Here is a 20,398-nt window from a genome sequence, read left to right as displayed (position 1 = left end):
CACATTTCGTACCTTGTTCCTTGCGTTGAGATTCATACGTTATATAAACATTATAAGGCGTCTAATACACACTATATTTCGTCATATCTCATAGATCAACCTATATCAACTCGCTTCGCAATCGGAAAGCCATTTAGGGCGATTTAGTTATCCTTAAGATACAACTGCAATGGATGAAAAGCCCCAGCAATTTTCCCGATTGTTTGTTTACGTGTCTATATTGAAATGTGCAGTGTTATCAACCGATCGATGATATGTAAACTTCTCATTTAAATCTCCATATCTTAAAGTTCAACGTTAACGGCGGAGGACAGATAACTCTCAAAATATCCACAATTTTTAATCAATGTATGGCAACAATGGCAAAGCAAATTGTCATCTATTCATAGAGCAACGTTGATTCGAAAATGACCGCTTGGTTAACACAGACTGGTGTAATAATCGGTCAATCACCAATAAATGTATATTAGTTATGTGTTTACCATTTCTTACTCATTACTAAAAAAAGGAACACAGCATCAACATTTAAAAAAAATAATGTGCCATTTTATTCGCAAATTAATATTCAAATAAACATACCAACAATACAACAGTTCTGGATACTCTGGTTTTTGAGAAAAGACGATACACACGTACAGTGAATTTATGCGTTATGTTCTATACAAAACCCGCTTCTAGTCATGAAGGACACTTAATCCAGAAAGTAATATATTATAATCATCATGATCTACAATAGACTAAATCTCTCCCGTATGATTACCAGTGTTGAAGTCTACATATACAGATTTTATCCCTTATCTTACATGCCATGGTCTCGGGGATGACGGACGATTAAATGCTTGAGAAAGATATAATTTATATGCGATCGTTGTCAGTGAAAATATATAAAAGTGATTTGCAACAATTATAATATAATTGATACTTTCTGTACAGGTATAAAGCAAACCATCATTTTAGCTCCGTTTTTTATGATAAAAAACATACAATTTATTTCATCGTGACTAATCATAATTAATACTAAAACTTATAAACTCGCAATGATTTTCGTGTATGATTTTTTTTTCAAATTTTATGTATTTTGGTTATTATTATTTTAATTGTGTCATTATCGTGAAGTGATCAAGATCCTTGTGGTTTTGCTTTCGATTCGTGTCGCAAGTCATATCTTCACTTAAAAAGGGACTTTTAAAAGATGTATAAACATGTTCGGAGAATTACGAATTCTCAAGTTTGAGTGGGTTAGTATACCGCTAAACAATTACCAGGTGTGAAATTACGGTCCACAAGCTCGTCACACCTGTCACTGCACCACAGGTGTCTGTGATTTCTGGTGTTTTAATCGGCACACGCCGATAATTGCTTGTGAGTTCACGCGTTTGGTTTCGGTGCACTTCAAAAAAGTTCCGAAGATATGCTTTTACAGGTTGTATGTAAATTGAGCTTGAATTTTATTAAGAATTGCGTTTATGTTAAAGGTAATACATTTTCAAGTTGTTGAAATCAAACACATTATTTTTGGAATTCAGTGAGTTTCCTTTTCCTTACAAACGAAAAAAATCGTATCTCAAAGGGTTGTCGATAGAATAATTAAACTAAGTTACCTCATTCATATATATACCCATGATGTTGAAAATTTACTCTATGAATCTTATCTGGGAGTTACTGATCTTTCATGGACACATTTTATCAATTTCGGACAATTATCCAAAAAATCACAAATAACGGTATCATTGCTGTTTTGGCTAATAAAAATCCAAAATGTTTAGAATTTATTTCACATCTTGTAAGAATTGCATTTTAAACTTCTATTACTAGAAGTATTATAACCGAAATCAATACTGGTACATTTGTATGTAACAAACCGGTCATGCCTTCATGATAAAGGCTATATGATGTAAGTCGTTATAAACGGCCCGTTATTCAAATGTTATACATATTACAACGACCCGTTAACATTTTTTTTTTTTTTTTAAATATACATGTTATATACGACCTGTTATAATAGAAAATAAGTAAGATGATACACGTTGTATTTGGCCCGTTATAATAGAAAATTAGTATGATGTTACATGTTGTATATGGCTCGTTATGAGAGAAAATTAGTGAGATGCTACATGTTATATATGGCCCGTTATAAAAGAAAATTATTATATGTCCCTGGTTTCGGTAGCACTTGTTATTAACTAATTCACAAATATAACTCAGAGAGTTTATTCAGCACTTCCATTTTTGTTGTCTGATTCGCATTAATTGCAGGCGCGTGTTCACGTTTGTTTCTATATATTTCCTATATGGCGGCTCCGATCGTGTTCAATCTGTGACGTCACAGGTCAGAGGTCACCAAAACGAGGTAATCGGCTTTGGGCTTAAGCTGTGTTTTCGAGAAAAATCGCAATTACTCGGTAATGGGTTTGCCGATTTTGATGCGGTTTTCGGCATTCGTGTTTTTTGACTAAACCGAATAATATATTTAACTAAATAATTTCGTTTAGGGTACACTTTAACTGAATTGCATGAGATATCGTATTTGATTTTATTCTTTATTTCTTTAATGTATATGAGATACAGCCCGAAATCTACAAGATGCTTCCTTTTATAATAATATATCTGGTGTATGTATAGGATACGATATGATAATTATTAAAAATAACGTATTTTATATACTAACCTCAATATCTTATAAGAAATATCATCGAGATATGACATCTCATACAATTTTCTTCACAATATATCATATTCATTATAGAACATTTACGATAGATTTTGGTTATGAATCGAATCAACATTTCTCCATGAATAAATGACAATACGACCTGCCATCAAATACGTTGAATTAATACTAAGGGAAGTAACCCTTGTACTATAAATAGTAATATCGTAATATCTATATAATGATATATTTTACATTATAATTTGCTTTGTGATTTCGTATTATAGTATGTTAATGAAACAAATGTTGCCAACTCATATCAAGTATATTTTTGTTTTATGTTATATAGTTTAAACCTCCATGATTGTGTTACAAGCTGATTTATTCCATCATTACTTTAAAGGTCTCAAAAGCAAGCATTAATCTAATAGTGGATGAAAATTGAATGACTCTGTTCACATTTTATTTACAAGTTAAAACATTATTTGTATTAGAACATGTACTTACTAAACATTTGATTATTCTATTTTATCACTTGTAATCACTATACATATACATGTACAATTACATACATAATGAACACATTATTAGTTTCACACTCACTAAATATAGACCAGTAATTGTGTTGTCACTTTGCACTATGTTCATCTTACATTGTACACGCACAATGCCTACATACTATTACTTGTGTATTAACAGTGAAATGTACATTTTTACTATCAAGCTGCCACCAATAAATGAGTTAATATGAGCATCATTATAAAGTGAAACAAAAAAGATTAAAATATTGACGATGTCTTTGTTTATCATAGTGAAGGGTCAGCACTCCTTCGAAACTGATCAGATAATATGTATATGAGCCAATACAAAATTTTGTATGTTATGGATTTTATGTACATACTGGACGACTGGCAACGCGCCCATCTTTACATTGACATGGCTCTTGTATACATTGATATTCCCTTTGTATACATTGATATTCCCTTTGTATACATTGATATTTCCTTTGTATACATTGATATTCCCCTTGTATACATTGATATTCCCCTTGTATACATTGATATTCCCCTTGTATACATTGATATGCCCTTTTTATACATTGATATGCCCCTTGTATACATTAATATTCCCGCTGTATATATTGATAATCCCTTTGTATTCACTGATATTCCCTTTGTATACACTGATATTCCCCTTGTATACATTGATATTCCCCTTGTATACATTGATATTCCCCTTGTATATATTGATATCACCCTTGTATACATTGATATTCCCCTTGTATACATTGATATCCCCCTTGGATACATTGACATGGCCCTTGTATACATTGATATTTCCCTGATAAAAATCGACATTACCCTTGTATGGATTGACATGCCCCTTGTATAATGCCTCTCATCATATTATCGACCTCTTTCATTGTCATTGCAGGTTCACATATACAATACTTACAATCACATCTTGCTATCTTGCTGAATATTTGGAGTATAGTGAAAAATCGTAACATGTTTAAAAAAAGGTAGAAAAAACAAACGAAAAACAGAAGACACCGATTCAAAGCAATCAAAGCAAGCCCTAGTAAGGAATTATTACCAATCTTTTTTTAACCGGGAGGACGGTGTGGTCATCAGTTTTTCGCTTGTAAACTTTCATTTAATTTTCATTGAGGTTATCTCCCTTGACATTGAACAGTTATAATCATAGACAGTGAAACATGGCGACTTTAGTTTATGTTATATTATATTCTCTTGTGACTACAATAATAGCCTTTTTAATTGGCCATAACTAGCAGTCTGGATTTTTTTGTCAATAACTGATTACCAGAACATATCATTAACCTCACTGCAAGGTCTTATGTAATATAAACCACACCTTCCAGCCGGTTATAAAAAGTTTGGTCCTATTTCCCCTCTAGGGCTTCTGTGCTTTGACTGCTCTGACTGGGTGTCTTCCGTTTGAGGTTAAAAGAAATGCAGTCTATACAGTTCGTTACATAGTGACTTTAGCTTGACCACTGAGCTTGTCGGTCGTGTGGAAGAAGCTTTGCCATCTGTTCTGGTCTCATCACTTTCTCCTCCATACTGAGATCTTTCTTCCTGTTTTTGTATTCATCGCTGAAATTTCAAAAGAAAATACCACATTGAGCGAGTTATATTTACATTCCTAATGTGGTTTGCTGATATGAACATACCAAGTGAAAACAACAAACATATGACCATGAATACACTATAAAAACCGTATGAAAACATTGTCTCTCGTGCAAACCACCTGATTAATCGGGTCATATTAATACGCCATCGACAGTAAGACACGCGCGCCACGGGATATGTAGCTAGCTACTGGTATTCATAGCCGCAATGAAAATAAAAAAAATCTACTCAATCCATATATGTTTAAAGACTACCCCAGATTTGTTTTCAAAAGCTAAAAATCTAAAAGGAACATATGTAGCAATACATTAAACATTTCATATTTTACATATTATACACTTTTATCGGAAACAAAGCTCATTGTCACCTCTCTGTCATTTATCTAAATCTTATACATAGCCTGTAGAGTGTACTCACGTGCCAAATTGTATCCCATCCTCTATGGTCTCCGGCAGATCTTGGTTGAGTGTTTCAGGTAGGAACAAGGCAAGACATCCAGCCAATATTGCCGTCGCTCCAAAAAAGAGCAAAGGGAATGCCTTTCCAAATTTACCTCCTATCATGGTACCCTGCCATTAAGTTTTAGGATAAAAGAGAATGTTAATAGTAGCTCTGTTATTAAGGACACAATTATGTCTTTGATGATTTTAAACTCAATTAAGCAGCATTTTACAGACACACACGTCATAATTTGTTAGCACGGAATAGATATTTGCCGACAAAAAGCTGTCATATCAATCAACCATAAACATCATACCAGTACAGTTCTATGACTCAATAGCTCCTTTTGATGTTGGGCGCTCGAATTATTTTGTTTCCCAACGCTTTCATGATTAACTTACACGAAAACCAAGTTTGAAATTTCGACGAATCTCCTTAGAGATTTTCCATCGTATATCATTGCTTTAGTACATAAGAAACTCTATATATAGTATGATTCAACTAGAAACTTATTCAAACGTTTATTCACTGAAATAGCATTCTATTAATGAGACTAGTTAGAATATAACTTGTAACATAAACTAAAATATACGACAAAACCTATCTATGATAAGCATCACCTTACCGCATCAGCAACATATGGTGCCGCTATATTCCCAATACGCCCAACACAGGAACTTGCTCCGAGAGCAGAGTTTCTGACGACTGTGGGAAAGAGCTCCGCCGAGTATATATATATGATAGCAAAGGCTGCAGCAGCTCCAAGTTTGCCTATCATGGCTAGAGTCGTAGTAAGCGCCTGCAGTTCTGGAAGGAGATAAAGCCATATTGAGTATTTGTCTTTCTTTGACTGCTGGTGCCATACACTGCTAATTGGCTTAAGTCCCCGAGGTTTACCATGACAGGTAAGCTACATTTTAATTTATATGAATAGTGACAGGTTTTAGAATTTATACATGTACATGTACTTGGCGTTCATTTGAAATCCAATATCAAGAATTTGTTTATTGCATTGTGGGGTTATTGCACATATGTTGACATATCTTTCGACCTTTTCCGAGCTTCATCAATCGACTCCTACTTTAGATATCAACACTTTTTAAACGTTAGCATCACAGACGATTCCCCAAAGGACTTATATATCTAATCCTCAATTTGTGTTAAAGGGAGCTAGTTATTAGTTGATGTGGCTTTTGTTAATCGTAGGTATTCATTTTATAATTTACATTGCCAAATCGTAAAAAACCTATAATAGTACTCAGTAAAAGGTGTAGATGATTGGGTATATGGATATTCTGATGTTGTTGATATCGTGCGTTTATGGTCAGCAGAAATACAAACAAGTTCCAAGCCAGTCAATTTAACAGTAAGGCGACCCCGAGGTTTGTTTGGTTGTTTATCAAAAGATCCAATTAGTCTTGTTTTATCCTCACGGTGGCGATGACGGCTCCTTCAAGGGGTGCAGTGAGCAAAAGTAATCTTAGCCCTTGACCTTAAATGTCGTATTATTAAGATAAAAGTTACCAACTATTTTGATTATTTTTCACTTCTTTCTTAATGCTTTGCTCACCTTTGCCTCCAAATAATATGGTAAAGATCGTGGATATACATGTAAGCCCGCCAACTATCATACAAATACAATGAAGGCGTTTTCGTCCCAACCGGTCCAGAAACAATAGCACTATTGTGTACCCAGGAAACTCAACCAGTCCCGACAGGAAGAAGTTCAGGTAAAAGTTTCCACCGAGATTGCCGGAATTCAAGGACAATCCGTAGTATATCATAGTAACTATGGTCCTGAAAAAAAAATCGGAAAAAATTCCTTGACATAAAATTGCCTTCCACAAGGACTAGCAGTAGCCAAGGCAAATGCCAGCACTTTGACCTATAAACTTAAGATGCTATTTCAAATGAATAATAAATGCATAACATTGCGATGAGTAACATATTTTTGAGTCGAACAGAAACTCCATCGAAGTAATTTTTTTTGTATATTCAGAGGTTGCCAAAATCAGTTCTAAAAGGAACTGACCTTGGCGGTTACATCGTATGACGGACGCTGTTACTTGAAAAAAAGGATTTGTCATTACCAGTTGAAGAAGATGATAAGGGTTCTGAAAAGAAGTATTCGGTTGGTGAAAAGTTGAATGAAATTCCCGGTTGGTTTTGGGACCTCGTCCATATCTTTATCGAACAGGTTGTCAGGCAGCTTGACTTTGTTGACCTTCTCGGCTTTACGAAGCACCGCCTCTGCTTCCTCAAACCGCTTCTTGGATATAAGCCATCGAGGTGATTCTGGTAGTAACCTACGCCAAAATAAAGATTTTGCTAATACTTTCTTTCTACATGATATTTCTATATAAAATAGTATGGTTTGCTCCTTATTACCATTGCGCGAAACTGCCAAATTTTGGTAATAAGCTAAATTTTGACTGCACCAACAAGTACTATGGTAACCAAATGAGGCTTACTTGATTCACACATCACGTACATGTATATCGAATGATTGGTGAATATATAATCCTGGGTAACTTTTGTAAACAACTTACCACCAATAACACAGATTCAAGGCGAATGGTAGAGCACATATGATGACTAGGTACTGCCAGTTCCGAACAAAGTAGCCAATAAATGCGAGGCAAATCAGCCCGATAGCGAAGGCATATTCGATGACAATGCCTGCCCATATCCTTTTGGATGGACCCACCAACTCAACACCTATAAAAACCAAACATTGATTAGCATAAAAATCTACATAATCATGTTATCATGTAGTGAATCATTGACATACATCTGAACCAGTTTTCTAGTAAGAAATTATTTCTATCAAATAGTATATAACGTGTGAAATATTTTCTCTCTAATCTTAATTTTGATTAATGTGTATGCGATTCTGTAACATAAGCCGATCACATGTAATGAAGCAGTAAAGGAAATAACCTCTGACGATACCTTCTTTCGAATCATTTCCCATCAAAAGGAACCCAAAATGTTGATTTGACAAGTGTTAAAAAGTGAGAGTGCTGCCACATTTTAGAATCCGTTATGGAGAGAGTTGAAGCTGAATTTTGTTCATGACGTACTAACGTCACATCATATTGCGTCACTTTGAAAATGCCATAGATTTCGATGACGTTTTACACACCTATTACAAAGCCAGTGAGGAAAAGTCCTTGTGAGGCTGCACCAACTATCAGGTTGATAATAGAAAAACCAATAAAGTTTGGTACAAATGCCAAAGCCAGTGAAGAAACCAACATCAGGATCAGCGAGAGGTAGAACGTCTTCTTACGACCAAAACTACGTGAAAAATATAAAACATAGATCAGTTTTATTTGATACATGGTGTACATTAATAATTAAAGACAGGCTTTATGATGTAAAATGAAGAAAATTGCAGTGAATTTCTGTCTCCGATCATAATTATTTGTTTTTACAGAAACAATTGTAGTTGGATTTGATATATTTAATCCACGTGTAAAGGAAGATAACTCTTGCATATTGTCGTCAATTAAACTGTAAAAAAAAAATTAAATGTCAAATTTCTATTATTGTCACATTATTTTATTTGTTCTAACGCATGCAGTTTTCAAACCAAAAAAAAAACAAGAATTACAATCATTTATGGTATCAAATTACCATAGTAATCCCTTAAAATCTAGTCAATGTGTCTACGCGAACGCGACTCCATTTAAATAATAATAACAAATTATTACTACATATATGAGTATTGCGCTTGGTTTAAAACATTTTCAAATAAGAATATACCGTAACAGTGTCTACCTGTAGATACTTTATGACGATTCCTTGCCATAAGATTTTTGATTAACGCTCTATGGCATTTTATTACTGTGACGTCAGGAACAAACGATTCTAATTTATATTACCTGCATACGAAGGAATCGTAATAACTTACTAGTCGGACATTTGGCCGAAGATGAAAGCACCAACAAATACTCCAGCGTAGAACAGCGACTTAGTGAGTGAGGTCTGGTAGGCGTTGTCACATACAACATCGAACTGTAACGACAGATTAATAAGATATCACAGACGTAGTGTCGTTATTCTACCCGAAATATACCAATTAGATGTAGAATAAAAATATATATATATATATATATATATAATGATTCATTGCAATTATACAACAAATTGCTTTTTTATTTGCATAGCGGAATGTTGTCGATGAAGCAAGAGACGGCTATCCTGATGGATACACCTTGTCTTATTATCCTGGTTCGTTTTGAGGAGTCTCCATGCGAATTTTTTTTGTTAGAATTTGTCCGCGTTGTTATCGACTTTGCAGATTATCGAATGGATCATCATATTATTAAAATGCTGTAATCGTGATATATTTTCACATTCAAGTTATAGCGCATCGCCAGATTTTTACACTTAGGCATTTGGCATACCCATACACATAATTTTACCTCGTATATAGAAATAGTAAAAATATAAAATGTATCTTTTACAATCATAACTAAGAGGAATGCATTCGGCATGAAAAGCGCTAAAATGATAATGGCACTAAAATATATACATTTACAGTATATCCCCAAACATTGTACGGAAGATACACACGTGAATAGGTATTTATTTATAGACTAAGTATGTACTGGACAATGAATACAAAAATACATCATAGAGCTGTTTTGTCTTAAGAGTATACAAAATTATACATGAATGTCACCCAAAAGTATCAGCTGTTAGCAAATATCCAGTTTTGTTCTCACCAACACACAGGGAGGGGGGGGGGGGGGGGGGGGGGGGGGGGGGGGGTCAATAGAAACTCTCATATTTTGTTATTGTTAACCGTCCGATATTATATCTGTCAAATACTCCAAAGTAGTTAATTAGTTAAAATCTGTCGCAAACAGATCAAAGTTTATTTATTTATTTATTCATAAATTTTCACATTTTTGTGAATAGAAACTCTCATATTTTGTTATTGTTAACCGTCCGATATTATATCTGTCAAATACTCCAAAGTAGTTAATTAGTTAAAATCTGTCGCAAACAGATCAAAGTTTATATATTTATTTATCTATAAATTTTCACATTTTTGGTCTGTAGCATCACTGACGAGTCTTAAAATGTACAACAGCTGTATATTGCAATATTCGGTTTTCGACACTTAATGTATCTATTATTAAATGCATAGTTAAATGTAGTTTTCACTCGTGTTCCCTGATTAAAATTGTAATTAGAAGATGAACTTATATATAGTTCTGCCATATAACAGGATGACCCTGATGGACAATGGACCCAGCTTGTTAAGATGTTTGTCGCTAAGCTGTAACGTAAACTGGTGTTTGTTGACCTGGGAAATGATAACCACTGGATGGTGTTGACATTCAGATTGGCCGTTTTATTCAGCGTTTATGAAGAAGCCACTTGGATATTTATCAACAAATAGGCTAAGTAAACGGATTTCCAGATTACAAAGTGTATGTCCGGTTTGACCTCTGGAAGTGTTTACATCTCTATCCAACTGAATTATTTTAAATTACCAATGAGTTTGATGGTATTTAGTTGAATACATTTGTAAGATAGCTTTACCAAACATTACAAAGTTACGAACAATATGCATACGATTATATATAAAGTTACTATCGATGGGCGAAATACTTTGTTGTATATAGGGCACACTATTCTAAAAGGCATGTTGATATCTACAATTACTTGTTAAATACTACTGCACATCGGCAATAATTGTCGATATTAACATGCCTTTAAGAATATTGTGCCCTATATATATAAAAGCTTTTCGCTCTCGATAGTAATTGCAAAGGCACAATATTATCAAATACGTCATTCGAAAGGATATGTTAATATCTAGAATTACTACCAATGGGCGAAATACCTTGATTTTATATACGGGAATACCATTTTAAAGGATATGTTGACATATGACAGATGGGCGAAATACATTTGCTGTATATCAGTTTTTGTGTAGGGGATATTATTTCGAAGAGTAAGTATAAATCTAACATTAACGACCGTTGGGCGAAACGCCGAAAACATTCTAAAGGGTAGATGTTCATTTAGAGTTACGTTGAACAAAAAAAATTGTGTCAGGAATTCCATCTTTATTGGCATAATCAACTTGGTTATGAAATGAATTTCAATGTTTTATGATAAAATCGCCATATGCTAGTCTCATTAGATATATATATGTTTACCAAGTATAACTACTGATACGTAAATTATAAACATTAGACAAAAGCTGGACCTTTGATATATTTTTAGTTTCGTTTTAGCCTATCTTATCGGGCGGGCTCTGCTATATTCTTTAAGTGTCATAATACCGTATATATAATGTTGTAATACTAATTATCATGTGGTCATAGCGATGTCATAAAATCTTCATAAACCAATCAATGAGATGAGAATACGTTTACATGTACTGTATGCTTTATACTCGTACATTGTATATGAATCGGTATTTAATGTGAGAAGTAATCATGAGTATTATGACTTTCATTTAATTCTAAACTCACATTGGAGGTATAAGTGTCGATATTAAGTGAAAACGAAAATTTAGTAATGTATGATAGTGTGATTTTCAATTGATTCTAAACATGCCTTCGAGGCGACAGTCCTGATTTAAAGAGGACAAGCTAAATATAGTCATTAATGGGTTTTAAAATTTTGAGTTGACTCTAAACTCACCTTGGAGACAACAGTCTCGAATTAAAGTGAGAAGAGAAACATAGTCTTTAATTGGTTTCAGGATTTTCGTTTAATTCTAAACTCACCTTGGAGGCAACAGTCTCGTCGAACACCTCAAAACTGTATACCCAAGATGTACACTTATTACGCGTGGCGTTGATTGGTCGGCTCAAGTTGTCAAAAGTAACGGAACTTGAATTAAATGAATATAAATAACACTGGTCGTACGTAAGCAGCAGGTCTGAGGATGGCGGTATGTATTGACGAATTAAGTCCTTGTGGGCTTCACTTTGAATTTCAAAAGTGTCGTTCTCTAAACCAGGTATTTTGCATCTGAAACGATAAACACGAACATATTCCTGAAATATCGATTATTGGAACATTGTCCCTAAGGTAAAATTAGTCCCAAATATTATTTAAATATCACATTGCCTCGTACGTTGACGCCATAAGTAAGCCTCATCCTAATTACCACTACCCATAAAATAAATATTCTACAAGATCCTGTAACGACATTCGTTATTTATTTGTCGCAGCAAATAAATCAGGAAGATTGATTTACCTCCCATGACTCCCTGACAGCTTTATGTATGTGCTGTAATAGACAATGTATATGCAGCACTTAAAGCCACATATTCCAGCAATATAAATAAATATTTACATTTTGACTTCGTTACAGATTTCAGACTTAATATATACCTAACAAGTCATCGCGAATCAAAAACTGGAGGAAAATTTATATTTATGAAAGTATAGAGGAATTCCCAAATATAATAACTGGGTCCGACGGACTATTTCTATCCAAATTAATCCCACAATGCAACGGGCGGGTTATCAGTCAAAACAACAATGGATGAACGCCGAAATGATGTGCCTGCCAAAACGCAGACAGATTTTGCCAATATTAACGGTAAGGATGACTGGAATCAGGCAAAACGTCAGGATTTCCTTATGAGACGAATTGATTCGTTGAAACTTAACAAAGGAAGGAAAGGTAATAGACCCGAATTCCGATTTTGCCGGACGTCTATTGGATTGCTGGCTAGCTTTTTCCGTATTCCTCGTACATTGTCAACTTCACCGATGTGATTTTTATCGATGTTTTGTTGTATTGATATTGCTATATTTTAAAATAAGTATCTAGTTGTATGTTTGTCTATATTGATCAGTTACTGAGAAAATATTTGGTAATATGTTCAAATGAAAGCATTAATAGGTAAGTTCACGCGTTCTCGATATGTAAACAACAGCCATGTGTGTATTTTATTAGCAGTGTGCGTTGTTTCTCTCTCTCTCTCTCTTTGTCGGCTTCGTGAAAATCTCGTGACAAAACTAAATGCGGCAAGTTGTTTTTATACACTGATGTTACAAGAATTCACCCCTTTCAAGCGTCCAGTTCAACGGTCATTTTAATGTTAGGGGAGCGTGAATACGTTTCCGGGATTGCCATTATTACATGTATATAACTAGAAGTTTAACTTATTTGGGAGTATGCGACTTTAATGAGGAAAAAAACGGTATATATCTAAATGTAAAGAGGTAGATTGTGCCAAGTAATGCACATTGATATTACTGGATATATAGAGGTTACACAACGAGTAGTTGTTGGATATGGAATTTATTTCACTCGAGTAAGTTTTTTTTAAGTTATAAAAGACACGAGCTTTAGTGAATGGCTTTTGTAACTTTTAGAAAATCGCTTACGGATGTGAAATAAATTCCATATCCAAAAATATCGAGTCATGTGACCTGTTTCAACCATAATGATATCGGCTTGAATCAAAGGGGGACGTGGCCAAGTCTAAATTCGCGTATGCAAATAAGGTGTACAAGTGACGGTTGGAGCCCGGTAATTTGACGTCATTCGATTATTGATGACGTTGATAAAAATTGCAGTTCGGGTCAAATGTCACCGTGTCAACCAATCAAAACGTTTTTAGGGTTTATTCCACGTGTGGTATAAACTGAATGTTATTCAACAGTTGTAATGATTATTCCATGCCTTTGGAGTTGAATAACGCCCACCTATTGTGGAAGAATACGAGTTCAACGTACAAATCAAGATAATTGTTGTTGTATAGCATCACTGACTCCTTTTTCAATGTTTTTTTGTTCAGCTTTGCAGATTATGATACATTCATGCCACTGTCAGTAAGTATGAGATCTGAGTATGTGAATAAACCAACCAACCGTCTAAAGAAGGGTCTATTGTCTAATCTTCGTAACTCGAGGAGGTCATATTGTACTATATCGAGCAACTTGACAAAGTGCTATCTATAACTGAACAACAACGTTATCAACTCTGTATGATAATGACCTCAATACAAAATACTGGAAGAAGTCTTTAGATGTATAACCAGAGCGCACTGTCCCAGATATTGTTTAAACGTGGAATATTACTATAATGAAACATAGATACAACCATGATGATATAAGGGAACTGCCAATCGAAACAAAGTTTACGACTTCCGAAAAAATACTTGTTATACCGATTGTAATATTAAAACATATAACATGTAAAATTCGTTAAGAGGAAATGTCACGATGCTAAACCGTCAACTCACTTGGCATTATGGGGGAGTGGGGGGATGGTATCAGGCGTGAACGTTCAAGGATTTTTGACGCTTCTAAAGATGATGAAATAATCCGAAGAACGCTTCGCTTTGCAAGCACCAGAAATATGTATTCCTACATCAACTCGGAAACTGGAATCCTATAAATAATGGGTCTTACATGTATGCTGTAACATGTGGTATGATATAAAATGCTTTATACAATATATATGTATTTTAAATATGTTGAAAAAGTGTAATGGTATGCGGTCACCTGCCCGACCACGTGGATTTTCCCTGGGTACTCCGGGCTCCTCCAACATTAAGACCCCTCGCGTGCTTCCATTCGGGCCAACAAACGTGAATAATATAAGTTGATATAACATGTTTCGCAATTACTGTAAAATAAAGTTTACATTTTACAATACATTATATTGACTATTGCATTGTCTTTAAGTCAGACGTGTTCCATCATTTGTGGATATGCCTAATGGTTTCCTTGTCACTACCCTAATTATCATGTCGAGAATGGTTTGTCGATGTCGATGAAATAGAAGACGCTTACCCTTTATGAACACTGGTCTGGTTTTCCTTTTTCCATCAGTCTCCGTGAATAATTATATTTTTGTTAATATTTTGCATTCGTTTCATCGATTTTGAGTTGTATTATTAGATCTATTCTCTGTGGTTTGCGTTAATATTGCTGTGAGATAGATGATGTAAAACCTCTGTGTACGTATGTCCTGTTGAACTAAAAACCTTATATACTAATACCCGCATTGTAGTGAGTATTTCATTGGAGACAAAAACACTAATCTGCGAGCTCTCGTAAACAGATAACACATCAAATGCCCAGAATACAGAAAAATATAATCAAATGAGTGGGAAACATCACAGATCTATATAATCGCTTTGGTAGAAAAGTCACACCCGAAAGTTCTTTTACTGACAGAAATAGTGATGTAAAGGTAAGTAATATACATGTAACATCGTTACGTACGACGCACACAGACAAACGTTTCATGCTAATGTATATTCTACATATTCCACGTATTACGCCTTGACCTGGATTTCAGTTTCATGTCAAACTTGAGATCACAAATTCAGTTAGCCTTCTTTTTATCTAACATGACCTGAATTCGATATAGGCGATTTTTTTTTCTGCGTTATGTGCGTGCCATACTGTAACCTTTGGTACGTATTTGGTAAATGTTGAAGGATTTTTCTGCATCAATCACAACGTTATATCATATGTCACAAATAGCATGACCATATAGATTTAATGGTTTGTAGACACCGTGTGAATCATGTTTCGAAATATCAGCTGTATAAATATTTAAAAATGCGACATTCATTATGAAAATGATATTTTTCATTGTAAAATCAGACTGCATCATTCATTCCTACCTGCCTAATGAACTCAACATTTGCAGGAAAGTCTATACATACCTATACCAATTGGCGACAGTCAGTTGTGGGACAAAAATTTTAAAGATTTTTTATAGTTTTTTTTTTCAAGCGAGACAATATGTTATGACGTCATCTAAAGCACAAAATGCGAACAGTTTGGTAATTTCATACTAGTATCATATTTACTTTAACTATAAAAAAAACCCATAACAACAGTAATCACTAAAATTGTTAAATAGCACAGAAATCATAATAAAACAAGAATCCGATATACTATATAGTGTAATTATACTTCTTCTGTTGAATCGGAAGTAAGAAAAATCAAGCGGTAAAAGACAAATATCGTCATCTTATACACCAATCTAGCGTAACCTTGGTTTGATATATAATGGTATGATAACATATCCGAAAAACCTGAGATGTATTTGTATATAATTTAATTTTGTATGAAACACGCATTTTCATTGGCTGAAAGAATTATATCTCCATAACAAAATGTTTGACGTTGCGAAATGTAACGTCATTTTTGATTGGCTGATGACGTTGCGTAATAATTTATCACAGAAAAGAGTTCGCCAAAGAAAGTGAAATATCTTGGTGTGTATAAGACGAAATTAAATTATAAGAATTAACATTAATTATTTTTTCTGTTATACAGTCATAACATAAAAAGACTGGAGTGTACTCTCTTCATAAACCGCTTCGCAGTTTATTTAGAGTACACTCCAGTTTTTTCTGTTATGACTGTATAACAGAAAAAAAAAATTGATGTTAATCCTTAAATAACGCAAAAAAAAGTAAAGATTTATTAAATAATGCAAGGTATAGGGGATAGAAAGATCGAAGGTGTTGTCAATGATCATATCATAACGCTTAAGCGAAGCATCATCTCCTACTAAATGCATGTGCATTACAATATTCCACTTACATGCCTATAACGCATATAGGCAGAGTATCATTGGTCTCGATCGTAAGCATTGTTGTCTATGTATACCACGTGCTACAGGCGTATATTTCGGTCAACTTCTGAGGTCAACGGAATGGCATTTGAAATGGGAAGTCAAATTGGGTAATATATGTTAAATCAAACGGTAATAAATAATGATTTAATAACAATGTTAACTATATAGCATTCATACGCGTTGTACGTACTTAACAATAGTTGCACGTGAACGCCTGCAATTTAGACCTACCTGTGTTCCGGAGTGGCCAAAATAATGCCTCCCATGACTGCAAACAATCCAACGATGGACGCAGTCAGACATACTAGCAGATATAAGAATTTCTGATATCGACCGAACTCTCCAAGTTTCTTGGTGATTTCATCGAAATCCATGCTTAAAACCGAGTCTTGCTTGAAGAGTGCAATCCAACAGTACAGTCGTCTTACTGAGCTGTTCTTTTGTTATGACTGAAGTTTTATCTTACTCCATCGAGGATAAACTTTGACCAGACAAGGCGTCTTGATAAGACTTACCAGCTCACTGCATGTGAAGCAGTCACCATACTAGTAAATATTGACACGCTTAGCATTAACTCAATGGTCGTTGACCAAAACAATGTACACTACCAAAGATTAAGAGTAAATAATTGGATCTGTAGCTTCAAATAATAAATTCAGCTTATTTCACCATTTCAGAGTTTAGATAGTGTCGACCTGGACGGGCATTGGTTTGCCTGTGTGCCATTATCTCTTTTACGTTTACTGTCAATTTGTTCTTGTACGTTTAAAGGTTAATATGTCATTCACATGTATACACATTTTGACTACTCTCTTGAAACACATATTGACCTGTCCCGTCATTCGTATCTTCATTGTCTATCGTTGGGGTCACTGGTCCTAAATAGAATTTCGTCATCTCTCCTTTACACCTATCGACAACTGACCTGACTCGTCGGTGATAAAGGATATACGCAGGGATATGTTACAAATAGGGATTGAACCGTGTTTTTATTGCGTTTACGGTGGCATGAACGCATTGGGATACATACATATTCTATATAGCGCTATATAATTATTTTTTGTCTGTATCACATATCACCTTAAACAATGAAAACACCTCTCAATGCATATATTTACATCAAATTGTTGAAATGCCTAACGAAGAAAACAAAAAGTCGGAATGTGTTGCGACGTGTGTAACTAAGGCAGCGGTGGTTGCTAAGATCATACTGTCCCAGTGAATCCACGTATAGGCAACAGTATTGGTAACAAAATTAAAAGAAACAAGTTAATATTTTTTTAATACATTTAACGTTTTCAATTAATCGATATATTCACAATCTATAATTTCCGTCTCTGATTAACTATGGTTGTCAAGCACAGCGGGTATTGACAGATATAGTAGCGACGTGGTCGAATGTTCTATACGAACTGTACTCTTCAGCTATTTGTTGTTAGCTTTCCTCGTGGAGAAATTCAAATACCTCGTTTTAAAAGTTAAGTCACCCCAAAAGCTGAGGAGCTTACTTCTTGGTATCTTTGTTTTCACAAACGACAAATCAGACATTAGACAGTTATATGGTTGTGAAGTGTCCAGTGTGGTGTCATTGGGTTTAACCTTTTATCCCACTAAGGTATATACATAATAGGTGTTTGATGTCTGCACTTTTAAAAACTATGTTTGAGATAATGTTGATATTCCCAGGTGCATATTGTAAAGGTATACGCATTGCGTGCCATCCCATTTGCACCTTGGCATAAAACTAGCTAATGACGTTAAGGCCTTAATGTAGAATGTCATACTGGCTTATTGATAGTAAACAAAACGATATCGCTTAAGGGTAAAATATGATACATAATACCCTGCAGAACTGTAAACTGCTCTTACTTCACTGTCAATAAAGCTGCCCATGCTGGTTTCAAATATCTAACTTTCGATTCGAAATCGAATTTTGGTCGATGTGTCTTAGGTCAAAGAAAATGGATATTGTTAAGAGTAAAAGTCAACACAGCAGGTCAAGATCAAATTAATTTATGTCGCAGGTATTATTACATTAAGATGCTGCACGGACCTACCTAGTGTAGTTAGTGTGATAAAGGACCACTTTCACTAACAATAGAATTTTGCCCACGAACCAATTTGCAGTGAATCATACTCTTCAAAAAAATAAAATCATCAGACCACATAGGATAGTCTTTTGATACAGTATAGGATGAAAAACTTACCCTTGCTGTACACCTCTAGTGGACAACTTTATTTTGGCCATAGAACAGGCCCCTGGGACCTTTTGAATTTTTTTCAAAGCTATTTCAAATATTCACCCTAAGGGTACTACAGATAAAATCTGGTTTTAGTCAAATCGGTTCGTGGGTATAATTATATTGTTCGCGAAAGAGGTCCATTCGTAGCTGTCAAGACACCTAGGTTTGTGGCCCACAGTTATTGACAGACAACGATAGATCGCGAATATTGGATTAAGAACATCCTAACTTTAATGTTTATTTTCATTTTATAATTGCGTAGTGATTCCTTCGTGTTTTAAACGGAATATCGAGTAAACCTTGTATTTCAAGTCAGTTCCAGTGTTAGCCTCTGAACTACACTTCTACATGTACCCATATAGATCTAATACATACTAGTATGAGGAGACTGGAGGTGTGTTTTGATTGTAATGTATCCGGGATCTTGGTAGAGATATCATGATTATACACAAACAAAGTATACAGCCTATGGACATTAGATTTAATGCAACCAAAATATATACAAGTCGCCAAATCAGTTCGATCTGTTGAGTGTAAGCCGTGAAATCATGGGTTCGACCTCTAGTAGAGACAAAGAAATAATATAATTATTTATATTACTAACAATGTATAGAGCCTATGGACATTAGATTTAATGCAACCAAAATATATACAAGTCGCCAAATCAATTCGATCTGTTGAGTGTAAGCCGTGAAATCACGGCTTCGACCTCTAGTAGAGACAAAGAAATAATATATAACTGATCACAATCTCTATTGTATTGGTACCCACATAGATACTCGGGTATACTAACTACCGTCATTAATCTGCTTTGCTAGAGAGAACTTCTCTTTATTGTGATCGGTATAGCGAAAGACTAGTACGCAAGGATTCGATCCCTCGTGGAGCGAATGAAATACGTATGAACTAATATTAATCACAGCCCTTGGCCTAGTTACAACACGCTATCACTATGGCCTATTATTATGGCCTTAGAATATCACTCTTTCTTGCTTTACCACTTCCGAGACTCTATGAATGTAATACTGCATATCGAAGTTTAAAATATTGCATGGGTGTTTTGTGACCAGATCACCAACGTTCAGATTCCTTTATTTATTTATTTTTTTTATTTATTTATTTATATTTTTTGTGCTTTATCTTAGTTTTAAAAAGTTGGAAATACGTTATTATATTGGTACTCTACTAAGAATGTCTGTTGGGATAAATAGCTCTCCACTGATTCTATACATATAATTCAGTTCTGATATTGTCATTATTTTGACCTCGTGGATTATTTTATTCCTATTTTAGATAATTGAAAACAAACAATTCG

General features: G+C 34.5%; 1 protein-coding gene across 1 annotated transcript; it reads right to left on the bottom strand.

The window, feature by feature from the left end:
- Positions 1-2,923: 2,923 nt before the first annotated feature.
- On the bottom strand, positions 2,924-17,355 carry LOC117327350 (organic cation transporter protein-like). Its single transcript, XM_033884288.1, has 10 exons — positions 17,072-17,355; positions 12,003-12,249; positions 9,161-9,264; positions 8,390-8,544; positions 7,794-7,962; positions 7,335-7,550; positions 6,815-7,041; positions 5,870-6,051; positions 5,221-5,372; positions 2,924-4,767 (listed from the first exon to the last, which is right to left on the bottom strand). Exons 1-10 carry the CDS (start codon positions 17,212-17,214, stop codon positions 4,656-4,658), a joined length of 1,707 nt encoding a protein of 568 aa, XP_033740179.1. The 5' UTR covers positions 17,215-17,355; the 3' UTR covers positions 2,924-4,655.
- Between the last annotated feature and the right edge of the window lie 3,043 nt (positions 17,356-20,398).

This window comes from Pecten maximus, chromosome 5 (assembly GCF_902652985.1).
Source record: "Pecten maximus chromosome 5, xPecMax1.1, whole genome shotgun sequence".
In the NCBI taxonomy this organism is placed as follows: Eukaryota; Metazoa; Mollusca; class Bivalvia; order Pectinida; family Pectinidae; genus Pecten; species Pecten maximus.
This window is presented reverse-complemented; position numbering and strand designations above follow the sequence as displayed.